We start from the raw sequence: 27,178 nt of genomic DNA, 5'->3' as shown, positions 1-27,178 counted from the left end.
ATTGTACATGTGCAGGACAATCGTCAAATGTTAGATAAATGGCATCAATAATATGAGCTTGTGATCATTGTCGATCTTCACTGGAAGGTGCATTTTCACTCAAAGTGAGCGAAAGTTTCAGACAATGTTTCTGTCTTCTATACTCTGTCGGGGTTAAAAGCACGATTTACCATTGTTCTCAGAATCTAGTACCTCAAGTAGACTACTGCTCTCGGAATAGCCACAAAGCATGGTTCCCAATGTAGGCGCTGACACTAACGTGATTAATCACAATGGGACTACTTGGTACCAATTCCATAAACGTCTGGTGTCCAACAGTCTGCCCCTTGCCTATAGAGATGACGTCTTTCTTCCAACTGAGCCAAAATGGTCTATACTCATTGCAGGAAAGTATAAATGATTCGTAACAAGGCGCCATTTGTGCACACCCCCTACAACGACGAATAAAGGATTTAGAGTTTGCGTATCCTCCGACAACGATCTCATAGGCATCAGTGTTGGTTTTGTTAGGATGAGTGTGTAGGGCAATGTTGGCGTCATGGCAGGTCTTTACTAGAAAGACCAAGGTAGAAGAACCACCGGTTACCTTCCTAAAACTACTCGCTGGTATCTGTTGGAAGGTGTAGGTTCTGAGAACTGGACTGTAGACTTTCACGTAGTCGCCTGGAAAAGGAACACAAAAGATAACAGCTGATAAAGTATACGTTGTTCATATTGCTGCTGCGTTTTCTCGCATGCGTTGACGTTTTTTAGAACGTCTATACGTTTTTGACGTCTATTTAGGAAAAAGGAATTTTTTCTACTTAAAGATTAACCTTGTCCAATGAACTGTCCTGTTCCTCTTATCAGCCCTAGCCCCACGATCTCCTTTTTAAGAATCACAGTCGTCCTTGTTACCATGTTGCATTGACTGGTCTCATGTCTAACTTAAGCGTAGACAGACGTTGGCACAATTCTCGAAGGCTGCGATTGTATAACATATGATTCATTGGTCCTTGGTTTAGAATAAAAACATATAGACGACAACATGCCATTCCATTTTTACGAAAAGTTCTTCTCCTCAAAATTAACATCAGCAGTTGAATAGTATGTAGACTTACATTCGTAATTAGTGACAAGAGTATACGGTACAGATGTACCACATTATTATGCAGCCGCCAGTTAACTGAAAACGCTAATCATTCTGCGCGAACTAAGCAGTGTAAACAGTTTACATGTGGCAAAGAGAGAGATTGTGGTCCCGTTCCTGTTTGAGATAATGCACAAATAAGTCCAGCGGAATTGTGAAAAAACATGTTTTGGCGTCATTGTGAAGTTTTTTGGTTGATTCATCATCTCTGAGCTATCCTGAACCAGAATCAGCCGGGTGCCAGACTGGCATCATTGGGGAATTTTGTTTAGAGGCGAAAAACAAGATGGCCACCACCGATTTTCGATTAATTCTGTTTGAGATAATATCTTCACTTTTGGTGTCTAATACTATGTTGTCATGACCAAGGAAACCAATAATGATATAATTAAAAGTGTACAAATAACATGGGTGTCATATTTGCAATATATATGGTCGAAATCGTATTTCATCGTAACACTGGTGATTGTTCAATTCTGTCTTTTTTTCCTGGTGATTGTGGCAGCAGCAGTTATAGCTACTTCTGACGAGATTACAGGTTGCTTTGTTAAAACGTTGTGCCGCGATTAGGTGGAATGCACTTCCTAATGAAGTTCGTCGGAGCTGTGGGAACTGTTATGAGTAACACAGGATTGACTGAAATCATGCAAACAACCTTTGGTGGTGTCCCAAACATGCTCACAGGTAAGAAATTTCCGCAAAACGTGAAAGCCTTGCGCATGGTGGTTGAAGAGCTTTTGAGGTAAATTATTGTAACAACCGATGATAAGGCATGCCAGAGCAAAACTTTGGATTGAGAACTTGATCAAGCCAATCCTCCCGATGGTGGTGTTTCTAAGGGCTCAATCTATGGGCAGTTGCAGAGAGTATTCCCTATTTCTTTGCGTCCAGTCATTGGAACTATGTCAGGTACGGTCTGTACTATCTTCGATCAATGGAGCATCTACCAGACGAAGAAGAATCATGCTCAAAGAATTCATGCACTGCCATTATAAACAAACAACATGCAGTGTCTATCTTTTTCGATCTAGAAACAGTATATGACACTACATGGAAGTATGGCATTTTAAAAGATTTACATGATTTCGGTTTGCGAGGCCGTTTGCCTCAATTTATATCCAAGTTTTTAACTGACAGGCAATTTCGAGTCCGCGTGGGTTCAACCCTGTCTGATCATTTTAGTCAGGATCAGGGTGTCACACAAGGAAGTATTTTGTCTGTCACATTGTTTAGCATTAAAATCAACAGTTTAGCAAAGGTTTTAAACGATTCAATTGATGGATCGTTTTAGTGGATGACTTTAATGTTTCTTACCGTGGTAAGAACATGCACACGATTGAGAGGCAAATGCAATTGTATTTAAATAAAATCCAAAAATGGTGCCTAAAAAATGGCTTTAAATTTTCCAATTCTAAAACTAACTGTATTCATTTTTGCAGAAGATATAAACCTCATCACAAAGACCCAAAAATAATTTTAAATAACACCCCCATTAAAGTGGTAAAAGAAGCGAAATGTTTGGGTATAATTTTCGATCATCATTTAACCTTTTTACCACATATCAAATACTTAAAGAATAAATGTCTGAAAGCCCTAGATTTGTTAAGAGTTGTCTCTAATTCCAAGTAGAGAGAGAATCAGAAAACCCTCCTCCAACTATACAGAGCTCTTATACGCTATAAACTTGATTACAGCTCCATCATCTATGGTGGGGCTTGTAAGACAAATTTAAAACTATTAGACACTATTATCACCATGGCCTGAGGCTTTGTCTTGGAGCCTTCCGAACTTCACCTATTCACAGTTTGTATGTGGAGGCTGATGAGCTATCCCTTAAACACCGACGCATTAAATTATCTTTACGGTATATCTCTAAATTACGTTCTATTGAATCCAATCCAGCATATGACTGTGTTTTTAATCCTCTGTACAAAAATCCCTACAATAAAAAGTCATCTCTTATTCCAAAGAAATCCGACACAAATCAATTAATTTATCGACAGCAATATAATGAATAACGAAGCACGTATGATACTCATAAATCTATATTTACAGATGGATCCAAGGATGGTGACGCTGTTGCTGATCCAGAACTATCTCAACCAGATTACCAGATAATTGTTCTATTTTCACAGAAGAAGCAAATGCTATTTTAACGGCTCTAAAATACATAACTCAACTCCAAACTCAACATAAACAGTTCATTATTTTTTCAGACTCTCTTTCTTGCATTCAAGCTATTAACTTTTAATGGAAATTGTTTAATTGTTGAATTGTTTAATGAATTTGCTACTGGCCAATACGACACCGTCTTCTGTTGGTTACAAAGCCATGTTGGAATCACTGGTAATACAATGGCCGATGCTGCTGCAAAAGCAGCACTCAACAAATCTGTGACAACACTTTTGATCCCATACACTGATTACAAGCCACTGATTAGATCCTATATTCGTGATCTGATGCAAAAGAAGTGGGACACCCAAGTAGGTATCAATAAATTACATGAAATAAAACCAACTATTGGTTACGCCTACTTGGGATGTCAGTCCTGATTTGAAGAGGTCATTACACAACGATGTCGTGTTGGACATAGCAGGTATACTCATGAATATCTCTTGAAAGGTGAGGATCCTCCATTTTTTATCCCTTGTGATGAGAGAATCACAGTCAAGCATATCCTACTTGACTGTATTGATTTTGCCACCACAAGGGATAAATATTTCAAATTGTCTTCTATCAAGGATCTTTATAGTAGTATCACTTCTCGTTTAATCATTGTTTTTTTTAAGGAAATAGAGTTGTTTGCAAAATTTTGATTGTGTCTTGTAAAATATAAATGTTTTATGATTGGTAGATCAAATTAGCAACTGAGATTGTTAGTGACTGTATCCTCGAAGGGTATGGTGATCTCCCTTCAGTGACTGACGATTTCTAGCCAATTTTTATATTGTGTTGTTCACTGATAATTATGACTTTTATATATTCTCAACTAGTTTTCAATCGAATATGCGATATTCTAGTTATTGTACTGTCCTTCGTTGACAGGTTTTTAATAAGTCTAAATCTACGTATTATTAATGTAATTCTCGTCACGATATGGCTGAAATACTGCCGATGTGACGTTGAATCTTAACTCACACACTCACTCACTCCGGTCCAACAATAGTTATTCGACAATTAATGAATCACAACATCAAAATATCAACAAAATCCTGTCATCTTGTATGTCCACTCCACAAGCGCGTTTGTCAAATCCTCCAAGAATCTTAGATACACCAGTTTCGCTAGAGCTCGGAACTTAAAACAATAATTTCACTCGTGACATATTTTCCGTAATCACTCGTACCTCGTGGGTTATTCTATACCTGTATACCAATTCAGTTGTTAAAGTACTCGGTACTCGGCCATATCAGCCAAAGACACATATATAAAACACACATGACAAACATGCAGTAGTGGAGGGGCAAAAAAGACCTCATGTTCGAGGAAAAAAACTATTGCAGTAATATCTGACACCTTGGTTTTAACAAAACATAGAAAATCCTTTTAAACGACTGAAATTTTCATTGAATCCAATCTTTTGTTTAAGGGCCTGGAGAGACAAGATGCTGTATCACAAACATTAAAAATGTATTGGTCCATTGCCATACATTTCTTCAATGTTATCTCATGATAGGAAATGTTTGTGATCAATGTGAAGCATTGCTTACGATAATTAGATTCAGCATGATAGCAAGCATAAATGTCCACACTAAAACACACGAAATCTTGATAAATATTAACTTGTAGGCAAACTTGGCAGCCATATTGAAGTTTTCACCATTCACATTACTATGCTTGCATCATTATTTGATTTTGATACAATGATAACTGCATTAGTATTGTCTAGTTATACTCATTATGTCTATGTGTTTTGTGGGTGGTTCGGGTGGGTGGTTCGCTGTGCAGAGTTCCGTCCCTTGGGCACGCCAGAAACCTGCGCTTGTGGGTTCGAATCCCGGTTCGCCCCGATTATGCGTCTAGGTTGTCAGCACCATGGCCGTGCTCGTGTGTTTCACCGAAGTGGTAAACGTCCCAGGCCTGCATCACTTTGGGCTTTCCTCCCTCATTAAGCTGACAGGCCGTGATATAACTGTAATAATGTTAAAAGAGGTGTTTATCTCACCTCACTCACTCACTCATGTCATCAGAAACAAGTTTGGAACTCAGTCTTGACAAGTATCTCATAGACAAGCAAGCAAATTTCATTCATGTGACGTCAGTTGTTTTAGTTGTTTTGGAGGTATTTACTCTAGATAGAAATGTTAAAGAAAATGATATTAAAAGTTGCTGAATAAGCTTTGAATCATGTCATAGGGACCACTTCCTTGGTCTAGTGGAGTGTCTTCCCGGAGATCGGAAGGTTGGTGGTTGGACATTCCAAAAGGACATTTAAAGATGGAACTTTTTGTTATCTGGACGGGATCACGACATTAAGAGGACAAAACAGAGACTGGTCGACCCCGTATACGTTTACAGTGTTGGGTGTCTGCTTGTGCTAGTGAAGGCTTATGCTGGTTTTATGATCACTACTGTAAGTACTAAAGCTCAGCTCTTCAGGATGAATTAACCTTGTGATGTTAGTGATTGATCATTTTAATTGAATATTACGAGTTCCAAAGTATCGTAGCATGCAAATGTACGGTTTTACCTTAACTCCTCAGATAAAGTATTTTTGACCCTAAATACATGTCAAGTTCATCTTCAGGGGTAAGAAAACCAATATTGGATTCATTAAAGCTCTTGTAAAAGTTACCTGGGTCATATTTCTTTATACCAGCACTATCATAATAATATTCATTTTGGGAATTTAGATAGGGTCCAGTGTGTTGATTGTTTTATGTTGACTTTTAATTACATAGTTATCCAAACGTGTTTACTGGTTAAACACTTTCAGAAATAATGTGGTAACAATTTGTAGCATTTTGGAGTTCGTAAAGCACATGTTCAAGAGAAATGTATGTTGCCTTTTCATGTCACTCACCGTGCGAGAAATCACAATTTATACGAATATATACTAGTAAAGGTAACTGTGTTTATTTAAGAATTGGCCTTCACTTTGTTTAAGTTCATTGGAATATGAGGGACGCTCGGGTTGCCTAGTGGTTCAAGCGTTCTCTCGCCACGACGAAGACCCGGGTTCGATTCTCGACATGGGTACAATGTGTGAAGCCCATTTCTGGTGTCCCCCGCAGTGATATTGCTGGAATATTGCTAAAAGTGGCGTAAAACCAAACTCACTCACTCACTCATTGGAGTAAGAACCTTCATAGTCTGAGGGCCAAATATTGTATGAACGTCGTCGCAAGCTCCGACGTTGCGACGACGTTCATACAATGTTTGGCTCTCACTCTATGAAGGTTCTTATTTCAATGAACTCACACAAAGTGAAAGTCAAATCTAATAATTTTTTTATCACAATTTCTCACCTTAAGTAAGAATGTAGGCCAAGATCTAAACACAATTTTATTTAGTACGTGTGACTTCATGTTTACACTGACAGCCATACAACAACCAGCTGTATCGCGGAGTATAATAGTTCCTCAAAAAGAGAGGTGGCATCGGCGTATGGATGCACAACTTGCTCTTCAGAAACATCTTACGCACCACATGTGTTCAAATCATATCCTAATAAGATGAGAAAGGTCTGTAATGAACTACCTCAGTAAGTCAGTCACAATGACAGAGCGTCGTAATACATCAAGTACAAGACCTAAACGTGACGGGAGAGATTTCCGAAGTTGTTAATGAACTGGTGGCGGTTACGTGTGTTAGTCATCATTGATCAACTGGCCTATCATTGAAAGGTTAATAAAGATGCGTCAAACAGGCACTAAGGTAAATTCATAGATTGCTGGAGAGGCAAGGATTGAGTCGATACTACGATAGTTTAGATTTACATTTCTTCGTTTGTTCATTAGGATAGACCGCAGCGAGGATATTCGTGAACAATCATGCAGTCACGCTCTCTCTGACATTTCTCAATGTAAACTGAAACGCCGTGACTAAGAATAAAGGTTCTAAATGATCAGAAAGAACGCTTATGAATGTTTTCATGTTAGGGAATTCCCAGGGTTTTCCCCAGGAATGTGGAAGTAGTCCCTCAGTGTTTGTCGTGAGAACTTCAAATTAAAAATATATATAAAGCTCAATAAAACTATATCTATCTGAAAATGAATAATTCATCTTTCAATACATATTCATGATGACATCTCCTCGACTTTGTGATCCTGATTCACAGTTGGCACGTCCATGTTATGCAGGGCGCATTTCGATGTTTGCTTTTTTTGTTGAGAGCATGATACTCATACACGTGGCTTGCGAATGTGAACAGCATACAATGATTGTGCAGCTGTCAGGTGCTCATGAAAACACTTTCGCAAGTGGCGCAAAGCGAAATTGAAATCGAAACACAATGCCATCTCTTTTGAGACGTTATCTACAGGTCAACACTACGGAATTAATACCAAACTACCCATACGGCCAATTTTGCTTCCACGTCAGCGTCAGGCTGGCACAGCTTGGTAGAGACAGCATCTAAGGTTCACAGATGACTCCAAGATTCATTTGTACAGCTCAGATGGTTGTGCAATGGTCTACATGTACAGGCGTCCAGGAGAACGTTTTAACGTCGCCTGCATTACTCAAAGTCGTTGGTGTTCGGGGTTGAAGTGAAATGGTATTGGGTGGCATCCCATTTCATAGGAGAACATTCTCAATTGCAATATGAATGGCGTACGCTACCGGGACGACATCGTTCCCTTTGGGCAAACAAAGAGACGTAACGTCACGTTGAGGCAGGACAATGCCCACACCACAGGTTGCACGTGATGTAACAGACTTTTTGAAGCAGCTATTATTGTTGTACTGCCCTAGCCGGCTGTTTCTTCAGACCTCTCCCCAAAGACCATGTGTGGGAAGGGATGGAGCGACACCGACGAGAGGACCAAAACCATTCGGTAACTCTAGCTCAGTTTGATAACTGGAGCAACATCCCCCAGGCTGTTTTCAATCAACCAGTGTCTTCAATGCGCCGCCGCTTCGTCGCATGTATGAACGCAATTGAATTGTTACACACCTGTCTCTCAGGACGTCTGTCTCCTGTTACCTGGTATGGGTTTTGTTACGGTATTGTTCATATGAAATGTTATGATTATACATTATTAAAACAAATATTATGTTATTATGTTCAATAACATAACCTTTTACATCACTTAATTGGAGCGCAGTTACTTTTGTCCGTTAGTATATATCTGGAATGTATTCAGGAGGCTGGAGCAGCTGCACTAGCTAAGATCAGACACCAGTGTAGTGGAACCCGATATGTTCCCGAGAATCATGAGTGAAAGACAGGACGGAAGCAAGATCACTCCATGGTGTACCTTTGACACAATAACTTTAAGGGCTACTTTATTGCTAGATGACTTTCTCTTGACCCAGATCAGCTTGGTGACAGCTGGACCAGTTGTGACTACATCAGTGAATCAGTCTTGTTTTATGTAATAACGCCGTAAAATGTAAACTCCAGGGAAGAGAAATAACACTGTGTTAAAATGAGTGAGTGAGTGAGTTGTGTTTAACGCCGCTTTTAACATTATTCCAGTTATATCACGGCGTGTCAGCTTAATGTGGGAGGAAAGCCCGAAGTGATGCAGGTCTCAGACGTTTACCACTTCGGTGAAACCCACGAGCACGGGTATGGTGCTGACAAACCTAGAAACATAATTGGGGCGAACCGGGATTCGAACCCACAATCATAGGTTTCTGGCGTGTCTAAGGGACGCAACCCTGCACAGCGAATCGCGGCGCCTTAGACGACTGGGCCACCCGTGCCCCCCTGTGGTAAAATGTATTACTGCGGTGATGTGTAATAAACATTAAGAAAAAAAATAATAACTGCACTACGGTGGATTGTAAGGACCCCTGATAAATGTAAATGAAAATTATTACAATTTATATATAGTAATCCTTATCTATTCAATGACTGAAACTGTTCTCTATTATTTTCCAAATAGCTTAGCAAGTGCAGATTGCGTTTGGAACATCTGCCTCAGAACATACATAGACACCAACTGTGGAGAAGAACATAAACATATAGACATATTGAGTGAAATATTTATAACATGAACAAACCTTTTCAAGTATTTTGTTACATGATATATTTGTTATATGAATTATTTATTATTTAAGCAATTGAACTTTAGAGAAGATACCTAAACGAGCTGTTCTGCAATGGATTAATTTACTCAAGTATAAATGTCCCTGAATAGAAACATGAGGTGAGGTGAGGTGAAATTGGGTTTAACGTCGCGTCCAAGATTATTGCACTTATAAAGCGACGTGCATGCACGTGTGTGTGTGGTTGCTTGTACTAGTCCGGTCTTATGTCGATTTATAGTGCTATCCCACTGAGATACCATGTCGCAGTTTAACATGAATACCCGACTCAGACACAGTGTACTGACTCCGAACCGACCAGTCCTTGTTTTAGCCCCTTAATACCGAGCGCCAGACAGGGTAACAACAAGTACCATCTTTTAACGTCTTTTGGTATGACGCGGCCGGGGATCGAACCCCGGACCTTCCGCTCTCCGGGCTGACGCTCTACCTCTAGACCACGAAGGCGGTCCTGAATAGAAACAGCTACTCCTGAAGCATATGAAGAGAACGGGGAAAATAGTTGGGTTCATTTTGTAGTTGGAATTGTCTTGCCATTCAGGTGTATGGGGTGAGTTGGGGTTCCAGCATTCTCTGTCAAACTTTACACATGTAACACACATGGTATCCTATAGCATCGATGTGTGAACGAAAGTAAGTCAAGTATTTACCACAGCAGTTGTCGACCAACTGCCGTTCTGCATGCAGGTGTTGTTGACACTGAGGACGTCTCGAGGCACATCCAGATAGTTGCTTTGGCAGGTACAAGACCGAAGTCCTCCTATCAGCTTGGATTCATAATCGTTTTGCAAGGTTGTATCTTGGGAGGAACAGTCTCTCGTCAAATTATAAGCTATGAATGATCTATTCATACGTCACTCTCATACCAACTTCGCCTTTTTTCGACGTTTGAATTTAGATAATATTCAAAATTCAAGTTAGTCATGTATAAATTACTGCACGTCCCCGTTAGATACTGATTTTTTTCAATTTGTGTATTTGAAAACGTATCTTAAAACGTCAGATACGTTTTGAAATACACTAGTAATAAAAACGGTTTATAGACTCGTTTAGAAATCTGTATGTTAAATTATTTAAAATACTTCTTTTATAGTTTTATTCTAGAATAAATACATTTTATCACTATAAAGAAAATATAATTACATTTTGCTGTCGTCGTATGTTCTACACTATCACGATATATCATCCGAAAAAGAAAATATTAAACTTCTATGTCTTAAACCAATCATTCATGCCAGTGAAATAAAATACTTAATCAGAGTAATAAGGAGAGTGCGGGCCATCAATATATTAACCGTGACACATAGACTTCATGATTATTGGGCTTTCAGGGGTATGGGGTGAGTTGGGGTCCCAGCATTCTCCATCAAACTTTACTCACGAAGTACACGTGGTATCCTATAGCATCGATGTGTGAACGAAAGTAAGTCAAGTATTTACCAGAGCAGTGAATCGAGGGTCTCGACCAAATGCCGTTCTTCATGCAGGTGTTGTTGACACTGAGGACGTCTCGAGGCACATCCAGGTAGTCGCTGTGGCAGGTACAAGAGCGGGTTCCTCCTATCAGCTTGGATTCGTAAGTGCAGGTTGCGTTTGGAACATCTGCTTCAGAACATACATAGACACCAACTGGAAAGAAGAACATAAACATATCTGACAGTCTATCAATGCATAATATAATATAATGTAAAAACTATGACGGGTGTACGGTACTGAATTATGATCAATTAAAAGAAGGATCATGCCCGTACACGCGGGTTTCAGTGTGTTATACGTCTTGGACCACGTTTCGGGTTCGAGACACACATCAAAATTTCACGCCTTGCTATGACTGAATTACTGTCAAGCGCCATAAATTAATAATTCGCATGTGTGTGTGTGCGCGCGCGCGTGCGTGCGTGCGTGCGTGCGTGCGTGCGTGCGTGTGTGTGTGTGAGTGTGCGGTCACGGCAGAAGGGGCAATACGTATTATAATTGCCCCAGAGAAGAATCTCGATGAATGTATTCATGAACAGATATTCATTTCTGTTATATTGTTAATATCCCTTGTTTGTGTAGTTCCTGTTATCACTGAAAGGGCAGTGGAACAATTTTTTCAACATGAATAAGCTGTAACAGTATCCTTTAAACACATGCATTGATTTGTAATAACACTGCCGTAAAATATGATACTGCGGTGAATTGTAATAAACACTGCGGCAACTTGTAACAAGTAGAGATTGCTGCAGTACATCAATTGTTCCCCGCCATATAATGTCATATGTCGAGGAAGGAAGTGTAAGCAATGGGAGGAGAGGATTAGTGTAAAGTTCAAATTAGTTGTTGCCAATGCAGGTATATTTAGAGAGCACAAAAAAAGAAACAGTGTCTTTAAATGGTCAGATAAAACATAACTGTGTCTGTCAGGCAAAACTTGTACATATACAAGTCATATATAGATAATACAACAAATGTCATTGTTAAACATGCCCTGCAAGCAAATATAAATCTTTCTTGACAAAATGTTGCCTGGGTTAAATGAAACAAACTTTTGAAATAATAAACTTAAATAATGTAATTAATCCACTGTAAATAAACTTCAGTCTAAATGTTAATATGTTCACGCATTCATTTAAGGATTCCCATTTCTCCAATAGCAAGTTAAGAACATACAGGTTGATCAAGTCATAAATATTGAGAATTATCTACATGTACATATTGCAAAAGCGTAGGTCACATTTCTCACAACTTCTGTTAAAAGGATAAATTCTTAATACATTTTACCAATAGGTATCCAGAAACAATTTCCAAGATATGTTATCATATCTACAATAATACACAAATTCCTTGGATGTATAACAATACCATAGTTTTGCTCAATTCTCATATTGTTTCCATATCATTTTTATACACGTGTTTTTAAATACAATTGTTATAATGTACCTCCTTTGTATGTTGAATGAACCTGTGTGTTTTGCACTTATTGTGCAAATATTTTGTAGTTTTGTAGTGTAATGTTGCCACTGTTTCTTCATGGAATGTTACGCAATACATATCTCATCTAAAACATCTTTGTTCTATGATAATTTATTATTGTTGTGTACGGGGTCAGGCCTAAGGTGCTGCAGTTTGTTATGCAGAGTTGTGTTCCTTGGGCACGCCAGAATCATATGACAGTGTGTTCGAATCCCGGTTCGCCCCGATTATGTGATCAGCACTATACCCGTGCTGGGGGCTTTCACCTGCATCACTTCGGGTTTTACTCCAACATCAAGCTGACACGCCGTGATATAAGTTGAATACTATTCAAGTCGACGTTAAATCCAATTCAACTCACTCACTCACTCACTCACTCATTACTCTTGTATACGGTTCCGTTTGGTTAACTGGGTTTCTTTTTTTGCTTCCGGTTTAGATTTGAAGTATGTTTTGAAGAATGTCACTATGTTCAACCCAAACATTGTGAATACATTATGCAACCGTATTTTTAAGGAAAATAAATAACTACAGACCAATCTGTTGATTGTCTATGTATTCTGAGGTAAAAAACATATAATCTCTGCCGGAAGTTTTATATAACCCGTCAAAACAATAGTAAGTAAGTGAGTATGTTTTTACGCCGCTTTTAGCAATATTCCAGCAATATCACTGCGGGGGACACAAGAAATGGGCTTCACACATTGTACCCATGTCAGGAATCGAACCCGGGTCTTCGGCGTGACGAGCTAACGCTTTAACCACTAGGCTACCCGACCGCCCCCGTCAAAACAATAACCATGTAGAACCGTAAACCCCCTCATGAAACGGTATGAATCATACATTACATACAGTGAACTACTTGAAACAATACTGTGCTCAACTATGCACAGTAAGCACCATATATACATGTGATTATGAAGACAATTAATTACTAATTTCCCATGTCAAACCCGTTGTTTTACATGTGTTTTTTATTGAACAACTTCATACTTTGTAGAAGCCTGGTATTTAATCATGTTGAACAATAAGTTGCAATAGCAGTGTGAATGGAGAAAGATTGAGTGCGCGTTATCTGTTTGACCGGAATTCCTCCCTAAACCTTTCCTGCTCGCTGTCTGAATAACATACGATGCATTGCAAAGGGCTATTTGGGTAAGGGAGATAATCACTCATTCTCAGTAATAGAACTTGAATAAGATACGATGTACAGTATTGCAAGGTCAGTGCGTGATAAAGCTCCATTATACGCCTATAGCTAAAGGAGATAATCTCTAAATGCGCATTAGTTTATTCTTACAAAATATAGACTGGTTAACTTTATCGAAAGGAGATATATTTCCCTTAAACAATTTTAGCCCTTTAAAAAAACCAAAATAAACAAATTGCATAAATTATCTAAATCACAAAACATTTCATTTTAAAAACTCCATATTTTTTAAAGAAACCAAAACGGAGTTTACCTTCAATCAAAAACAAACTAACCCTTATACATCCCCGCATTCAGGGGCAGTGCAAAAGTCTTTTTCTTCAATGATTCAATGCTTGAAAAGGCTTTCAAAGTTATTTTACAATAGTCGGACAATTTCCTGTATGTTTCCTTGTACGCTAGCAAATGAATACCATTTTATTACAATTTATGTCAGCTTAGTTTAAGTTATTACAATTTGAGGCATTTTTAATTAGAATTCACCGCAGTGCAGTCATTACACAGTTGTTACTACTATTCCCTGCATTATTACAATTTAGCTCCCCAGCAACCTCTGCTTACCCTCCATACACATTGCCGCTTGTGTCACACGATGTACACTACATCGACTTCCAGGGGGACAGGTGAGATCTGCACACGGGCCCATCAGTTCCTTTTAACAAAATATCCATTATAACTGGTTGTTTCATTTCTGCGTTCTTAGGTACATCATTTAAATATCTACCACATGCATGGACAGACAGACCCACACAATTATACACACCACATTTCACACACACACACACATAAGTGCTTACCCTCCATACACATTGCCACTTTTGCCACACGATGCACACTACATCGTCTCCCAGGGGGAGAGGTGAGATATGCACATGGGCCCATCAGTTACTTTTAACAAGATATACACGTTACAGAAAACTATGGGATCAGCAATATTTCAAGATCAAACCGTTCCCGAGTGATTAAGTGATTAAGTGATTGGTAGACAGCTGCATGACTAAACAATCAGTTGTCAGTGATTGCTTCAAGTTGAACTTTAAGGATGGAGAGGACACGACGTCATTAATCCGTAACCTCATTCCTTGAACAAAAGTAATGTGATGCTTTGTAAAATATTCATAAAAACATTATTCCTTAGAATTTTTTTTTCTCAAACTGTCTTTGGAAATTCATTTCGCAGGAACTTACATAAATTGTTATGAATCAATTCCCTATCCATTATAACTGTCTGGTTGTTTTATTTCTGCATTCTTAGGTACGTCATGTATATATTCACCACATGAATCGACAGACAGACTCACACAATTATACACACCACATTTCTCAAACACACACACACACACACACACACACACACACACACACACACACACACACACACACACACACACACACACACACACACACACACACACACACACAATACAATGGTATGTTATAGATAATCAAAGTGATGCACTTAATATTAAAATTGGTTGTCTGGAGAAAATAAAGGAAAACAACATGCCTCGCCCCTTAATGATAAGAAGGTATGCTATAACAATTCATTACTGTCGTTTTATTTATGTGGTTTTATTCACAAAGTAACACATTTTATTGCGAGAAAGTGATATCACTTACTCGTCTCGTGTTAACGGTTTCTTGTCTCATGTTAACGGTTTCTTGTGTCTGTTAACAGTTTCTTGTCTTGTGCTGACGGTTTCTTGTCTCGTGTTAACAGTTTCTTGTCTCATGCTGATGGTTTCTTGTCTCGTGTTAACAGTTTCTTGTCTCGTGTTAATGGTTTCTTGTCTCGTGTTAACAGTTTCTTGTCTCGTGTTAACAGTTTCTTGTCTCGTGTTGACAGTTTCTTGTCTCGTTTTAATGGTTTCTTGTCTCGTGTTAATGGTATCTTGTCTTGTGTTAACGGTTTCTTGTCTCATGTTAATTGTTTCTTGTCTCGTGTTAACTCTTTCATGTCTCGTGTTCATGGTATCTTGTCTCGTGTTAACGGTTTCTTGTCTCATGTTAGCGGTTTCTTGTCTCGTGTTAACGGTTTCTTGTCTTGTGTTCACGATATCTTGTCTCGTGTTAACAGTTTCTTGTCTCGTGTTTACAGTTTCTTGTCTCGTGTGAACGGTTTCTTGTCTCGTGTTAACGGTTTCTTGTCTCGTGTTGATGGTTTCTTGTCTCGTGTTAACAGTTTCTTGTCTCATGCTGACGGTTTCTTGTCTCGTGTTAACGGTTTCTTGTCTCGTGTTGACGGTTTCTTGTCTCGTGTGAACGGTTTCTTGTCTCGTGTTAACGGTTTCTTGACTCGTGTTGACGGTTTCTTGTCTCATGTTAACAGTTTCTTGTCTCATGCTGATGGTTTCTTGTCTCGTGTTAACGGTTTCTTGTCTCGTGTTGACGGTTTCTTGTCTCGTGTTAACAGTTTCTCGTCTCGTGTTAACGGTTTCTTGTCTCATGTTAACGGTTTCTTGTCTCGTGTTAACGGTTTCTTGTCTCTTGTTAACAGTTTCTTGTCTCGTGTTGACGGTTTCTTGTCTCGTGCTGACGGTTTCTTGTCTCATGTTAACGGTTTTTTGTCTCGTGTTAACGGTTTCTTGTCTCGTGTTAATGGTTTCTTGTCTCGTGTTGACGGTTTCTTGTCTCGTGTTAACAGTTTCTTGCCTCGTGTTAATGGTTTCTTGTCTCACGTTAACAGTTGCTTGTCTGGTGTTAACGGTTTCTTATCTCATGTTAACAGTTTCTTGTCTCGTGTTGACGGTTTCTTGTCTCGTGTTAACGTTTCTTGTCTCATTTTAACGGTTTTTTGTCTCGTGTTAACGGTTTCTTGTCTCGTGTTAACGGTTTCTTGTCTCGTGTTAACAGTTTCTTGTCTCGTGTTGACGGTTTCTTGTCTCGTGTTGACAGTTTCTTGCCTCGTGATAACGGTTTCTTGTCTCATGTTAACAGTTTCTTGTCTCGTGTTGACGGTTTCTTGTCTCGTGTTATCATTTTATCATCTCGTGTTATCGCTTTCTCGTGGCTGTCCCTGAAGTCGCATAATATCATATTCCACACTTCACATATATAACGTAACAAATGTTATATTTGGGATAACACTTTTTCAGTAAAGCTCAGATTCTAGTACTTATTTATATTGTGTACCGCCCGGAATTCGAACCCACACTGCCAGAGAGTCATCTAATAGCCAGCACACAAAGTCAGGGATCTAACCTACTCAGCCACTGGGCGTGTGTCTTAAGCGACCCATGCTTGCCGTAAAAGGTGACTATGCTTGTCGTAAAAGGCGACTAACGGGATCGGGGTGGTCAGGCTCGCTGACTTGGTTGATGCATGTCATGGGTTCCCAAATGCATGGATCGATGCTCATGATAATCACTGAATTGCCTGCTCCATACTCGATTATTTACATACCGCCGTCATATAGCTGGAATAGTGCTGAGAATGGCGTTAAACCACAAACCAGCCAACCAACCAACCTTTACATAAATATCACAAGTTAATATATCGGCAATGTTTCAGTCAATAAGCGACTTGAGATGCGGGATAGAAAAGAGCATGACGTCAATGTAATACATTATTCACTTGACATAGTACAAAGCGACTTGTTCACTGAAGCTTTCAAAACAATCGATATAAGTGCGATTGGTATATCTGAATCCAACTGCAGTGAGGGAGTCCTAACAAAATATTAGCTCTCATATCTTTTTTAAAAGTAAGATGCTATCTATACATGTTCCAAAATTGAAGAATATTTGTTTTCACTTGTGACAAATATGCACATTCAAGTATAGGTTCAGCTATCTGGATTGTGTAGTTTCTTAAAAATTTGACAATACTATTGTTAAACATTTTTGACAAAAACAGATTATAACCCCATTGCGTTGACATGTATCATTTCACTGCTTCAGATTCCTTGGGATAGTCGTGTCTAAGAACAAGGTTTGTCACGATTGTCAAGAAAGGCACAACACTTTGATCTTAAGGCAGTGAGTAAATGTGATTCATATTACGGTGCTAGACGTCAACCAATTCGGAGAATACGTCAAAATTTAACAGACGAACGGACGACGGATAGCGCCTTCGTTCCTGATGAGCAAATGTAAGGGAAGCTGTTCAATGTTCGTAGTTATGATACAACTGACAGCATAGGCATAGGTGATTCCGCATAGTCAATTGTTCAATCATATGTATGTTCTTTTCCCCGGTCATCAATTACAAAAGACATCTGAAATGTATGTACGCCACTTTGAACACTGTTCAAACTACATAATGATAGGATACATCAAGAATATGCTTCTCACATTGTACCAACATGTATGAGGGAAATCAGATTAAAGTTTTCGGTCTGACAAGCTATTAACCACCAGGCTACCCGGAGGCCCATTATTGTATACTTAAAAGAGAACTACATGAATCAATAAAGTATAAAGATAAAAGTATAAACATGTACCTTTGGCCACTGAGAAATATCACTATGTTTCCACTCCGGTTTTTCCACAAGGTCCATTGGTGCTGAATTACTGTCTTTCTTGTGCAGATGGCACAAATAAAGGGTAGGTTCGAATCCGAAGGACGAACAATCGGAATGAGACAGACATTCCACTGCACAGTCACGTTCGACAAAAACCCTTTCTTCAATGACGCCATACAGGTTGTTTTCCAAGTAATGGTCATCAGTTGTGAGGCCTGCTTCATTGATGCAAAGTAAACGAATGGCTGGGATAAAAGCCATTGTCACGAGCAACATCATAGGTGCCATACTGCACGCGCAGAGAAACTGAATGCAGCAGATCTCTGTGATGAGTGCTGTTACAGATTCAATTTCGCCTATTCACTATTGATATTTCATGGCCTGTCGCTGACGATTAACTATTTATATTCATTGCAGCTAACACATACTGCAGGAAACATTTTGAAGACCTATCACATCAACAACCGTTGTATATAGCAATTAATGTACCATTTGTGGGTTCATTTATGATAAAGAGACACATCAGAAATTATCGATACGAGTCTGCCAGCATACATTGGGCATGAACAGAAATCATTTATGTCTACCAATATTTCTATTCTAAAAGTCTTTGCATCAAAGTTAGGATATTAGTGAAAACATATCATCAATCTAATAGCCTTAAATGCACTCGACCTTTTAGAATTTCCAGCGAAAATCTTTGGATGTGGCTGTTGTCTACAGCAATGCCATGTGCTTGTAACGATATAAAAGACGTTGGCAGTCTATCTTACCAACGATATTGGATCTGTTGAGACTGCAACCCAATCTGCAAAGACGTCGACGCAGCCATGGTAACAAGAAAGGGCGAAGGCCAAATGATACCATTCATTTGGAAGATTGATTGCCTCTCCTTCAGGAACCATTGATACAGTAAAAAGTAAGAACAAGACTCTGTCATTGAAATACATAAGAAAGTAGAGTAGATTGTACAATTAATTGTTAGAATAAACCCATTCTATCCAAGCCAGCTACTATCCCAAGTCTGGCTGCCCTACATGAAATGTCTGCAGTTTATTTTATTTTTTAAAAATATGTTTTATTTAAAATGTTGTTCCCACTGACAATGCTGCACATAACATAATCATTATATGTACACACCACCACATTAATGGTTAGATCAGAGAAGTTAGTATAAGAGATATATCAAATGACGCTACATATAAGCCAGTATGTTAACTGAGGAGGAAATCTGCCTTACCCATGCATCAGTAAAACCATGTCCATTCTTCTTTTGTACTGGAGCAACCTCCTCGTGGTGAGTGCTGGGTAACGCTAATAGCTCTTCCCCCGAATGTTTCCACAGCACCCCATTGCTGGTCGTACAATGCGACCGAATTGGGCAACCTGTTTGCCGTGGGTTGCTCCCCTGTGTCGGTGGAGGACGGGATTCTGGGGGTTGGGGGCAATGGAGCCAGGAACCGGTGTTCCTTTTGCCCAACACACCACTTCGACCCTTACTTCACCTAGACGGGTGGTAGAATTGGCCCGATTCTATCAATCGGCTGGTCACGCCCTGCCCTGCGCATGGAAAAGTGCCACTTTAGATATATATCATATTTAACAATTTGTATGATGTAATCTGATAATCCAACTTATGCCAATATAACTATTGCCTCGAGTCCTATGCCAGAAGGCGGTGGCTCATGGGCCAATCTAGTGATGTCAACCTCCGAATTCTATATGTCTCCAATGTTCTGTCACGGGCCGAACCAGCTGGACATTTCTTTTTTTCTAGACAAATGTAGCTATTCGTGTTGTATTTGCTGGAGTATACAACCCCCCCCCCCCCCCCCCCCCCCACACACACACACACACACACCCACACACCCCCTGTAGCCCTGGTGTTGTAGACTGGCTTCCGCTGCAGCATCGTCCTTTTTGACACTCGATGGCGGGTGGGGATCAGGGGTGCCGAATACTATAAACACACCATGTCTAACAACCAAACTCCTGGTTCTTTGAAAACAAATAAACGTCGCCATGTGGACTCTTTGTCGTCTAATGAAGATGTCTCTCCAGATGTTGACCCTCTAAAACTAAATCCTTTTGCTGTCTCCAAGGGCATCCAGAGTACCTGTGGAGAAGTAAAAACCGTAACTCGTCTCCGAAATGGTTCGCTTCTTGTGGAATGTGCACGGAGACAACAATCTGTCAATCTGCTGGGTCTCCAGCAGTTCGTTAACACCTAGGTTGTTGTTTGAGTATTTTCAAGTCTCTGAACTCCTGTCGAGGAATTGTTAGAGATCGAGCAAAGTGTCTGTCTGACATGACGGAAGAAGAAATTACAGCAGCATTGACAAATCAAGGCGTTACCTCTGTGAAACGTTTCACTAGATAACAAGACTATAATATTATCAAAACAAACACCTACCTGTTTACTTTCAGACTATCTACTCTCCCCAAATCAATTAAAGCAGGCTATTGTAACATCGGTGTGGAGGTATATATGCCAAGACCTGCACTCACAAAACTGTCTGCATTCGTTGCAGTTGTGCTCATGAGAGCCGTGAGTGCAGAAATGAAATCAAGTGTGCCAATTGTTATGGACCACATTTGGCATCATCAAAATCCTGCCCAAAATTTGAACATCAGTCGCAAATCCTCAAAATTAAGTACACAAACAATTTCTCTTTTTTTGAAGCAAAGAAATAAGTCCCTCCTCAATCTTCACCTCATACTTATAGGTACTCTGCTGCAGTTTCTTCTTCTCCTGCTCCTGTTCCAACTGCTCCCAAGGTTACAACAACTTCTATTTCATGTCAAACAGACATATCTTGGGTGACAGATCCACAGGTCACACTTGATGAGACGCAAAATAGACAGACGAGTTCATCAGCCTCTCAGACAGAGAATCCAACACCAGATCCATCTGAACCACCATCTGACCCAACATCTGAACATGAAATTTAGACAGTACCCATGACAAATAAGAAAAAGAAACAAGTCAGGGCACTCCAGCATGTGGAGGTGCCTCCTTTTTTAGAAACCCCTGTTACGGTTAACAATTCGTTTGAACCACTTGATATGGACGTCACTCCATCACACCCAGTAAGTGGTTGTGGCCATTCCACACGTTCTAGATCCCCAGTTGAGCCTCCATGAGTGGCTCCCTAAATTTGATTCAGTGGAATTGCAGAGGACTCAGGAAGAATGTTAATGAGATACAATTGTTGGTACGAGATTTTAGAACATCTGCACTATGTCTCCAAGAGACATACCTTAAGCAGACCAACAACTTTGATTTGCGTCAGTATACGTCATATCATTCATTTTCTCCACCGAGAAATAAAGCTACTGGAGGATCTACGATTTTAGTGAAGCAGGGAGTGATCCACAGCCCTGTTTCCCTTCATACTAATCTTCAAGCCTGTGCAGTACGATTAACTTTGCACCTAACAATTACTTTGTGCTCTTTGTACATTTCACCTTCAGCTGCTCTTCAACTGTCTGATATTCAAAAGCTATATGATCAGCTTCCAAAGCCCTGCATCATCATGGGCGATTTAAACGGGCATAACCCTCTATGGGGAAGTGCAAGTACAAACAATAAGGGGAAAATCATTGAAGATTTTGCATCTGATATTAACTTATGTATATTTAATGACGATTCAAGCACTTATTTGCATCCTGCCACAGGAACTCATTCTGCACTTGATCTATCCCTCACAGATTTAGATACTTACAATGAACTTGAATGGTCATTAAAAGACGACCTTTGTGGAAGTGATCACTTCCCTACTGTTCTAAAAGCTGTAAAACCGAATGATGACCCACCTTCATTGCGGTGGAATTTTACAAAGGCAAATTGGTCTTTGTATGAAATATTATGTACGGAACAATTAAAGCCTGGCAATTTCAGAAATGTACCAGATCCCATACAATTGTTTTCGGCTCAACTCAATGATATTGCTGACCAAACAATTCCTAAGTCCTCTGCAAATACTCATATTCGTAAACCATGGTTTACTAACGACTGCAAACATGCAAGAAAGTTTAGGAAGAAAGCGGAAAAGCATTTCCGCAAACACCCTACTGTTCATAATTTGAATAATGTCAAAATTACTAGTGCTAAAGCTCGACGAGCTTATAAGAAAAATCTTGGAGGAACTATGCCTCCAAATTCAATTCACGGACACCCATGTCCAAGATATGGAACATGGTTAAAAGAATAAAAGGCAAAGGTTCCAAATCGTCTGCACACCATCTCAAAGACGGTGATAAATGTATAACTGATAAAATTGCAAAAATTCTTCATCATTAAATTATGTACCTGAATTTCAGAGATATCCGAAAAAACAGGAAAAGAAAAATGTTAATTTTGATTCAAACAATGGTGAAGATTACAATGAAGTATTTTCATTGCACGAGCTACATACCGCTCTTGAGCAAGCTCATACTACTGCAGCAGGTGATGATAATATCCACTATCAGTTATTAAAGCATTTGCCTAAATCATGTCTTGAGACACTTTTAGACATTTTTGACCAAATATGGACTTCAGGGAATTTTCCTCCTTCGTGGCATAATGCCAAAACCTGACCGGGATCATACAGATCCCTCAAATTATCGCCCTATATCGTTAACCAGTTGTATTTGCAAAACCATGGAACGAATGGTGAATAATAGATTAGTTTGGTATCTGGAAACCAATAACCTTCTCACAAATATTCAGTGTGGTTTCCGGAAAAATAGAAGTACTATTGATCAATTAGTATGGTTAGAATCCTTCGTTAAATATGCTATTGTTAATTAACAACACATAGTATCAATTTTCTTTGATCTTGAGAAAGCATATGATACTACCTGGAAGCATGGCATTTAAATGGATTTACATGATTTTGGCTTAAGAGGTCGTTTACCTCATTTTTTATCTCAGTTTTTAACAGACAGGCAATTTCAAGTCCGAGTGGGTACAACCCTGACTGACCATTATACTCAGGATCAGGGTGTCCCGCAAGGCAGTATTTTGTTTGTCACTTTATTTAGTATTAAAATAAATAGTCTGTCCAAGGTTTCAAGTGATTCAGTAGATGGATCCCTTTTTGTGGATGATTTTAATCTATCTTGTTGTGGGAAAAATATGCAAACAATAGAGAGGCGGGTTTAAATTTTCTAAATCTAAAACTTATTGTATACACTTCGACAGAAAATATAAGCTGCATAAGACCCTGAATTATTTTTGAATGGCACCCCTATCAAAGTTGTAAAGGAGGCGAAATTCTTGGGACTCATCTTTGATAGCCATTGAACATTCTTACCACACATTAAATCACTTAAAGCTAAATGCCTGAAGGCGCTCGATTTGTTAAAAGTTGTATCTAATTCAAAGTGGGGAGGGGATCAGACAACCCTCCTACACTTAAACAGGTCACTGATCCGTTCAAAACTTGATTACGGCTCCATCGTCTATGGTGGAGCCTGTAAAAGTAATCTAAAAAAACTAGATACTATCCATCACCAAGGACTGAGGCTTTGCCTTGGAGCCTTTAGGGCGTCTCCAATTCACAGTCTGTATGTAGAAGCGGATGAACCTTCTCTTAAACAACGCCGTCTGAAATTATCTTTACAATATGTCACTAAATTATTTTCTAATCCGTCAAATACAGCTTTTAATTGTGTCTTTAATCTTCTTTACAAAGATATTTACAATAAAAAATCATCTCTCGTTCCACCAGTCGGAATAAGAATCCAGTCTGCCATGTTTGTTTCTAATATTAAATTGCACGATATTGCTCCCTCTCAACTGTTTTCATCACCTTCTTGGCATATGGTAAGGCCAGAGGTAGACCTCACATTTACCTAATTAAAGAAATCAAACACTTATCAACTAATTTACCAACAAGAATACAATCAATTAAGAAACACTTATGACACTCATAAATCTATATGTACTGATGGATCCAAGGATGGTGGTGCTGTTGCTAGTGCCACTGTCACTGGATCTTCGCGTTTACCAGATAACAGTTCCATCTTTACAGCAGAAGCAAACGCCATTTTTACCGCACTAAAATATATCAAAAACCAATCTAAACAAACAATTCACTATTTTCTCAGATTCTCTTTCGTGCCTTCGGGCGATTAAAAATATGTCATGCAAACATCCACTTTTAATCCCAGTTCTTGAATTATGTAATTATCTTGCTACTGGCCAATATGACATCGTCTTTTGTTGGTTACCAAGCCATGTTGGTATCATTTGTAACACAATGGCTGCTGCTGCTGCTGCAAAAGCAGCACTCAACAAATCTGTGACACCACTTCTTATCCCATACACTGATTATAAACCAGTTATTAGATCTTACATCCATGATCTGATGCAAAAGAAGTGGGACACCCAAGTAGGTATCAATAGACTACATGAAATTAAACCAAATATTGGTTACACCTACTTGGGCTGTCAGTCCAGATTTGAAGAGGTCATTATGCGACGATGTCGTATTGGCCACTCGAGATATACACATGAGTATATATTAAAAGGTGAGGATCCTCCGTTTTGTATCCCTTGTGATGAAAGAATCACAGTAAAGCATGTCCTGCTTGACTGTATTGATTTTCCATCACAAGGGATAACTATTTCAGTGTAAAAACAATGAAGGACCTTTTTAGTAAAGTTAACTCTCATTTAATACTTTAAAAGAAATAGAACTTATACATACATTTTGATGTAGTTGCTGTATTGTTTTAAAAATTGGTAGTGCAAAATTCATAACTTAGGTTGTTCGTGGCTGTACCCTCGAGGGGGGTTGAAGTAGCGTAAAATTATTGTCCCCCTAAGAGGGAATGTAAGTCCCATATCATTCGAAGTATTTTTCTGCATGCCAGGTTTTTAAGCGTAGAATATTCGTCATTTTAATCTGTGGCTTAATTGATACACTGTCGCCAGTGACTGAAGGGATGATATAAATCCTGCTGGGGTCCACACAGGAAGCAGAGGCACTGTAAGTCCCCATGGTCCCTAGTATGCTGATCTCCCTTTAGTTACTGACGATCTCTAGCCCATTTTTATATTGTTTGGTTCACTAATACTTATGACTTTTATATATTCTCAACTAGTTTTAAATAGACTCTGTGATGTTCTAGTTATTGTACTGTCAATCGTTGACAGCTTTTTATATTGTCTAAATATGTGTATTATTAATGTTCTTCTCGTCACGATATGTCTGAAATACTGCCGATGTGACGTTAAATCTTAACTCACTCACTCACTTTTGTACTGGATTCAAAAGCTCGATAAAAAAACATCCGTACACAGAGAGATATATTGCTGGGTAAGGCAAATGTACCACCAAATCCCTGTCTCAATGATTAACCATAATCCGTAATGCAATCAAGGAGTGACTTTTTTATATTTTCACAGAAAGCATTTGAGGCAAGTGAAATTAATACTATGTGGATTCTCAAAAACTCAAAGGATTTCGTAGACTTTTTACACTCTCAGAAAAGAACCAGGTTCAATTCTGTTAAAACTTTGATTTTTTTCTGTGTACACAACTATCCAACATGACAAACTTAAGGGGAATATTCATTCCTTACCCATAGCGTTTGTTACAAGACGTGGTGACCATAGATACAGTTACATATCTATCTTTAGGGCAATTTGTTTGAAATTAAATCATTTGCCATCTGAGTGAGTGAGTGATTTGGGTTTAATGCCGCTTTTAACAGTATTCCAGTTATATCACGGCGTGTCAGCTTAATGTGGGAAGAAAGCCCGAAGTGATGCAGATCTCAGACGGTTACCACTTCGGTGAAACCCACGAGCACGGGTATGGTGATTTGCCATCTGAAGTTAAATTGGAAAGCAATGTGTGAAAAGCTGTAAAAATGTATGTAAAATTGGATATAAGACATTTAGGCAAAAAGTAGGCATCCCCATGTGCGCATTTACACGTACTCAATTAAAAAATCGACCCGTGAAGATATGGGATAGAATAGGTCTTCAGCAATGCTGGCCGTAAAAGGTGACTATGCTTGTCGTAAGAGTCGACCAAACGGAATCGGATGGTCCGAATCGCTGACTTGGTTGATGCGTGTCATCGATCCCAATTGCGTGGACTGATGCTCATAATATCAGTCACTGGATTATCTGTTCTGATTATTTACAGACCACCGTCATACAGCTGGAATATTGCTGGGTGTGGCGTTAAACAAAAAACAACAATCAACAACAAGAATTGGTTTTTCGACATGTATATCTACAAATGAGAGCAAAATATGACTCACATCACTCAATATTTACAGATAAAACAGAGGACGGTGACAAAGTAGCAAGTACCACTGTCGTTGGATCAAAAAGTATATTTTTCCGAATACCAGGCTGTAGCTCAATCTTTACTGCTGAAGCAAAGACTATTCTGACTGCCTTGGCATATGTTCAACATCAAAGAAAATGTCATCTTTTCAGATTCCCTGTCATGCCTTCAGGCACTAAAAATGTTTCTTCCACTTATCCATATCTTCTTGACATTTTAGAGTTGTATAATGATGTTTCTACTGGCCATTACGACATGGTTTGTTGTTGGTTACCGAGTCATGTCGGCATAACCGGAAACACAAAAGCTGATGTTGCAGCTATTGCAGCTCTGGATAAATCTGTCAGCCACCTTCTGATCCCGTACTCTGATTATAAACCTTATATCAGACATTATACAAGTATTTGTCACAGAGTGACGAAATATCCCCCGCCATATACACCATAGTACCAAATATGAAGACAATCCAGCGATTAGTTCTTGAGATATTGTGGCAACACTGTTTTCCAACTCCAAAAACAGATTTGCCTGCTGTGACCTTGAAAATGGGGTCAAGGTCACCAAATCTGACAGGTGTATGCGGTGTCTGTATATACACTATAGTTCCAAATATGAAGACAATCCAGCGATTAGTTCTTGAGATATCGCGGCAACACCGTTTTCTAACTCCAAAAGCAGATTTGCCTGCTGTGACCTTGAAAATGGGGTCAAGGTCACCAAAACCGACTGGTGTCTGCGGTGTCTGTATATACACCATAGTTCCAAATATGAAGACAATCGAGAGGTTTAGTTCTTGAGATATCGCGGCAACACCGTTTTCCAACTCTAAAAGTAGATTTGCCTGCTGTGACCTTGAAAATGGGATCAAGGTCACCAAAACCGACTGGTGTCTGCGGAGTCTGTATATACAC

The 27,178-nt window shown here is 39.2% G+C and overlaps 1 protein-coding gene across 1 annotated transcript in view; it reads right to left on the bottom strand.

Moving 5' to 3' along the window:
- Positions 1–202: 202 nt before the first annotated feature.
- The window catches only part of LOC124135238 (uncharacterized protein 5-like), a 33,183-nt gene continuing 6,207 nt past the window's right edge, over positions 203–27,178 (bottom strand). The window contains exons 2-3 of the mRNA XM_048395845.1: positions 10,787–10,975; positions 203–663 (exon numbers count right to left, since the gene is read on the bottom strand). Coding sequence (XP_048251802.1) covers positions 203–663; positions 10,787–10,975 — 650 coding nt within the window. The remainder of the gene's footprint in view (positions 664–10,786; positions 10,976–27,178) is intronic.

The sequence above is a fragment of the Haliotis rufescens genome, unplaced genomic scaffold (genome assembly GCF_023055435.1).
Source record: "Haliotis rufescens isolate VD_foot unplaced genomic scaffold, xgHalRufe1.0.p SCAF_15, whole genome shotgun sequence".
Classification (NCBI taxonomy): Eukaryota; Metazoa; Mollusca; class Gastropoda; order Lepetellida; family Haliotidae; genus Haliotis; species Haliotis rufescens.
Note: the sequence above shows the minus strand (reverse complement) of the source record. Positions and strands in the feature narration are given on the sequence as shown.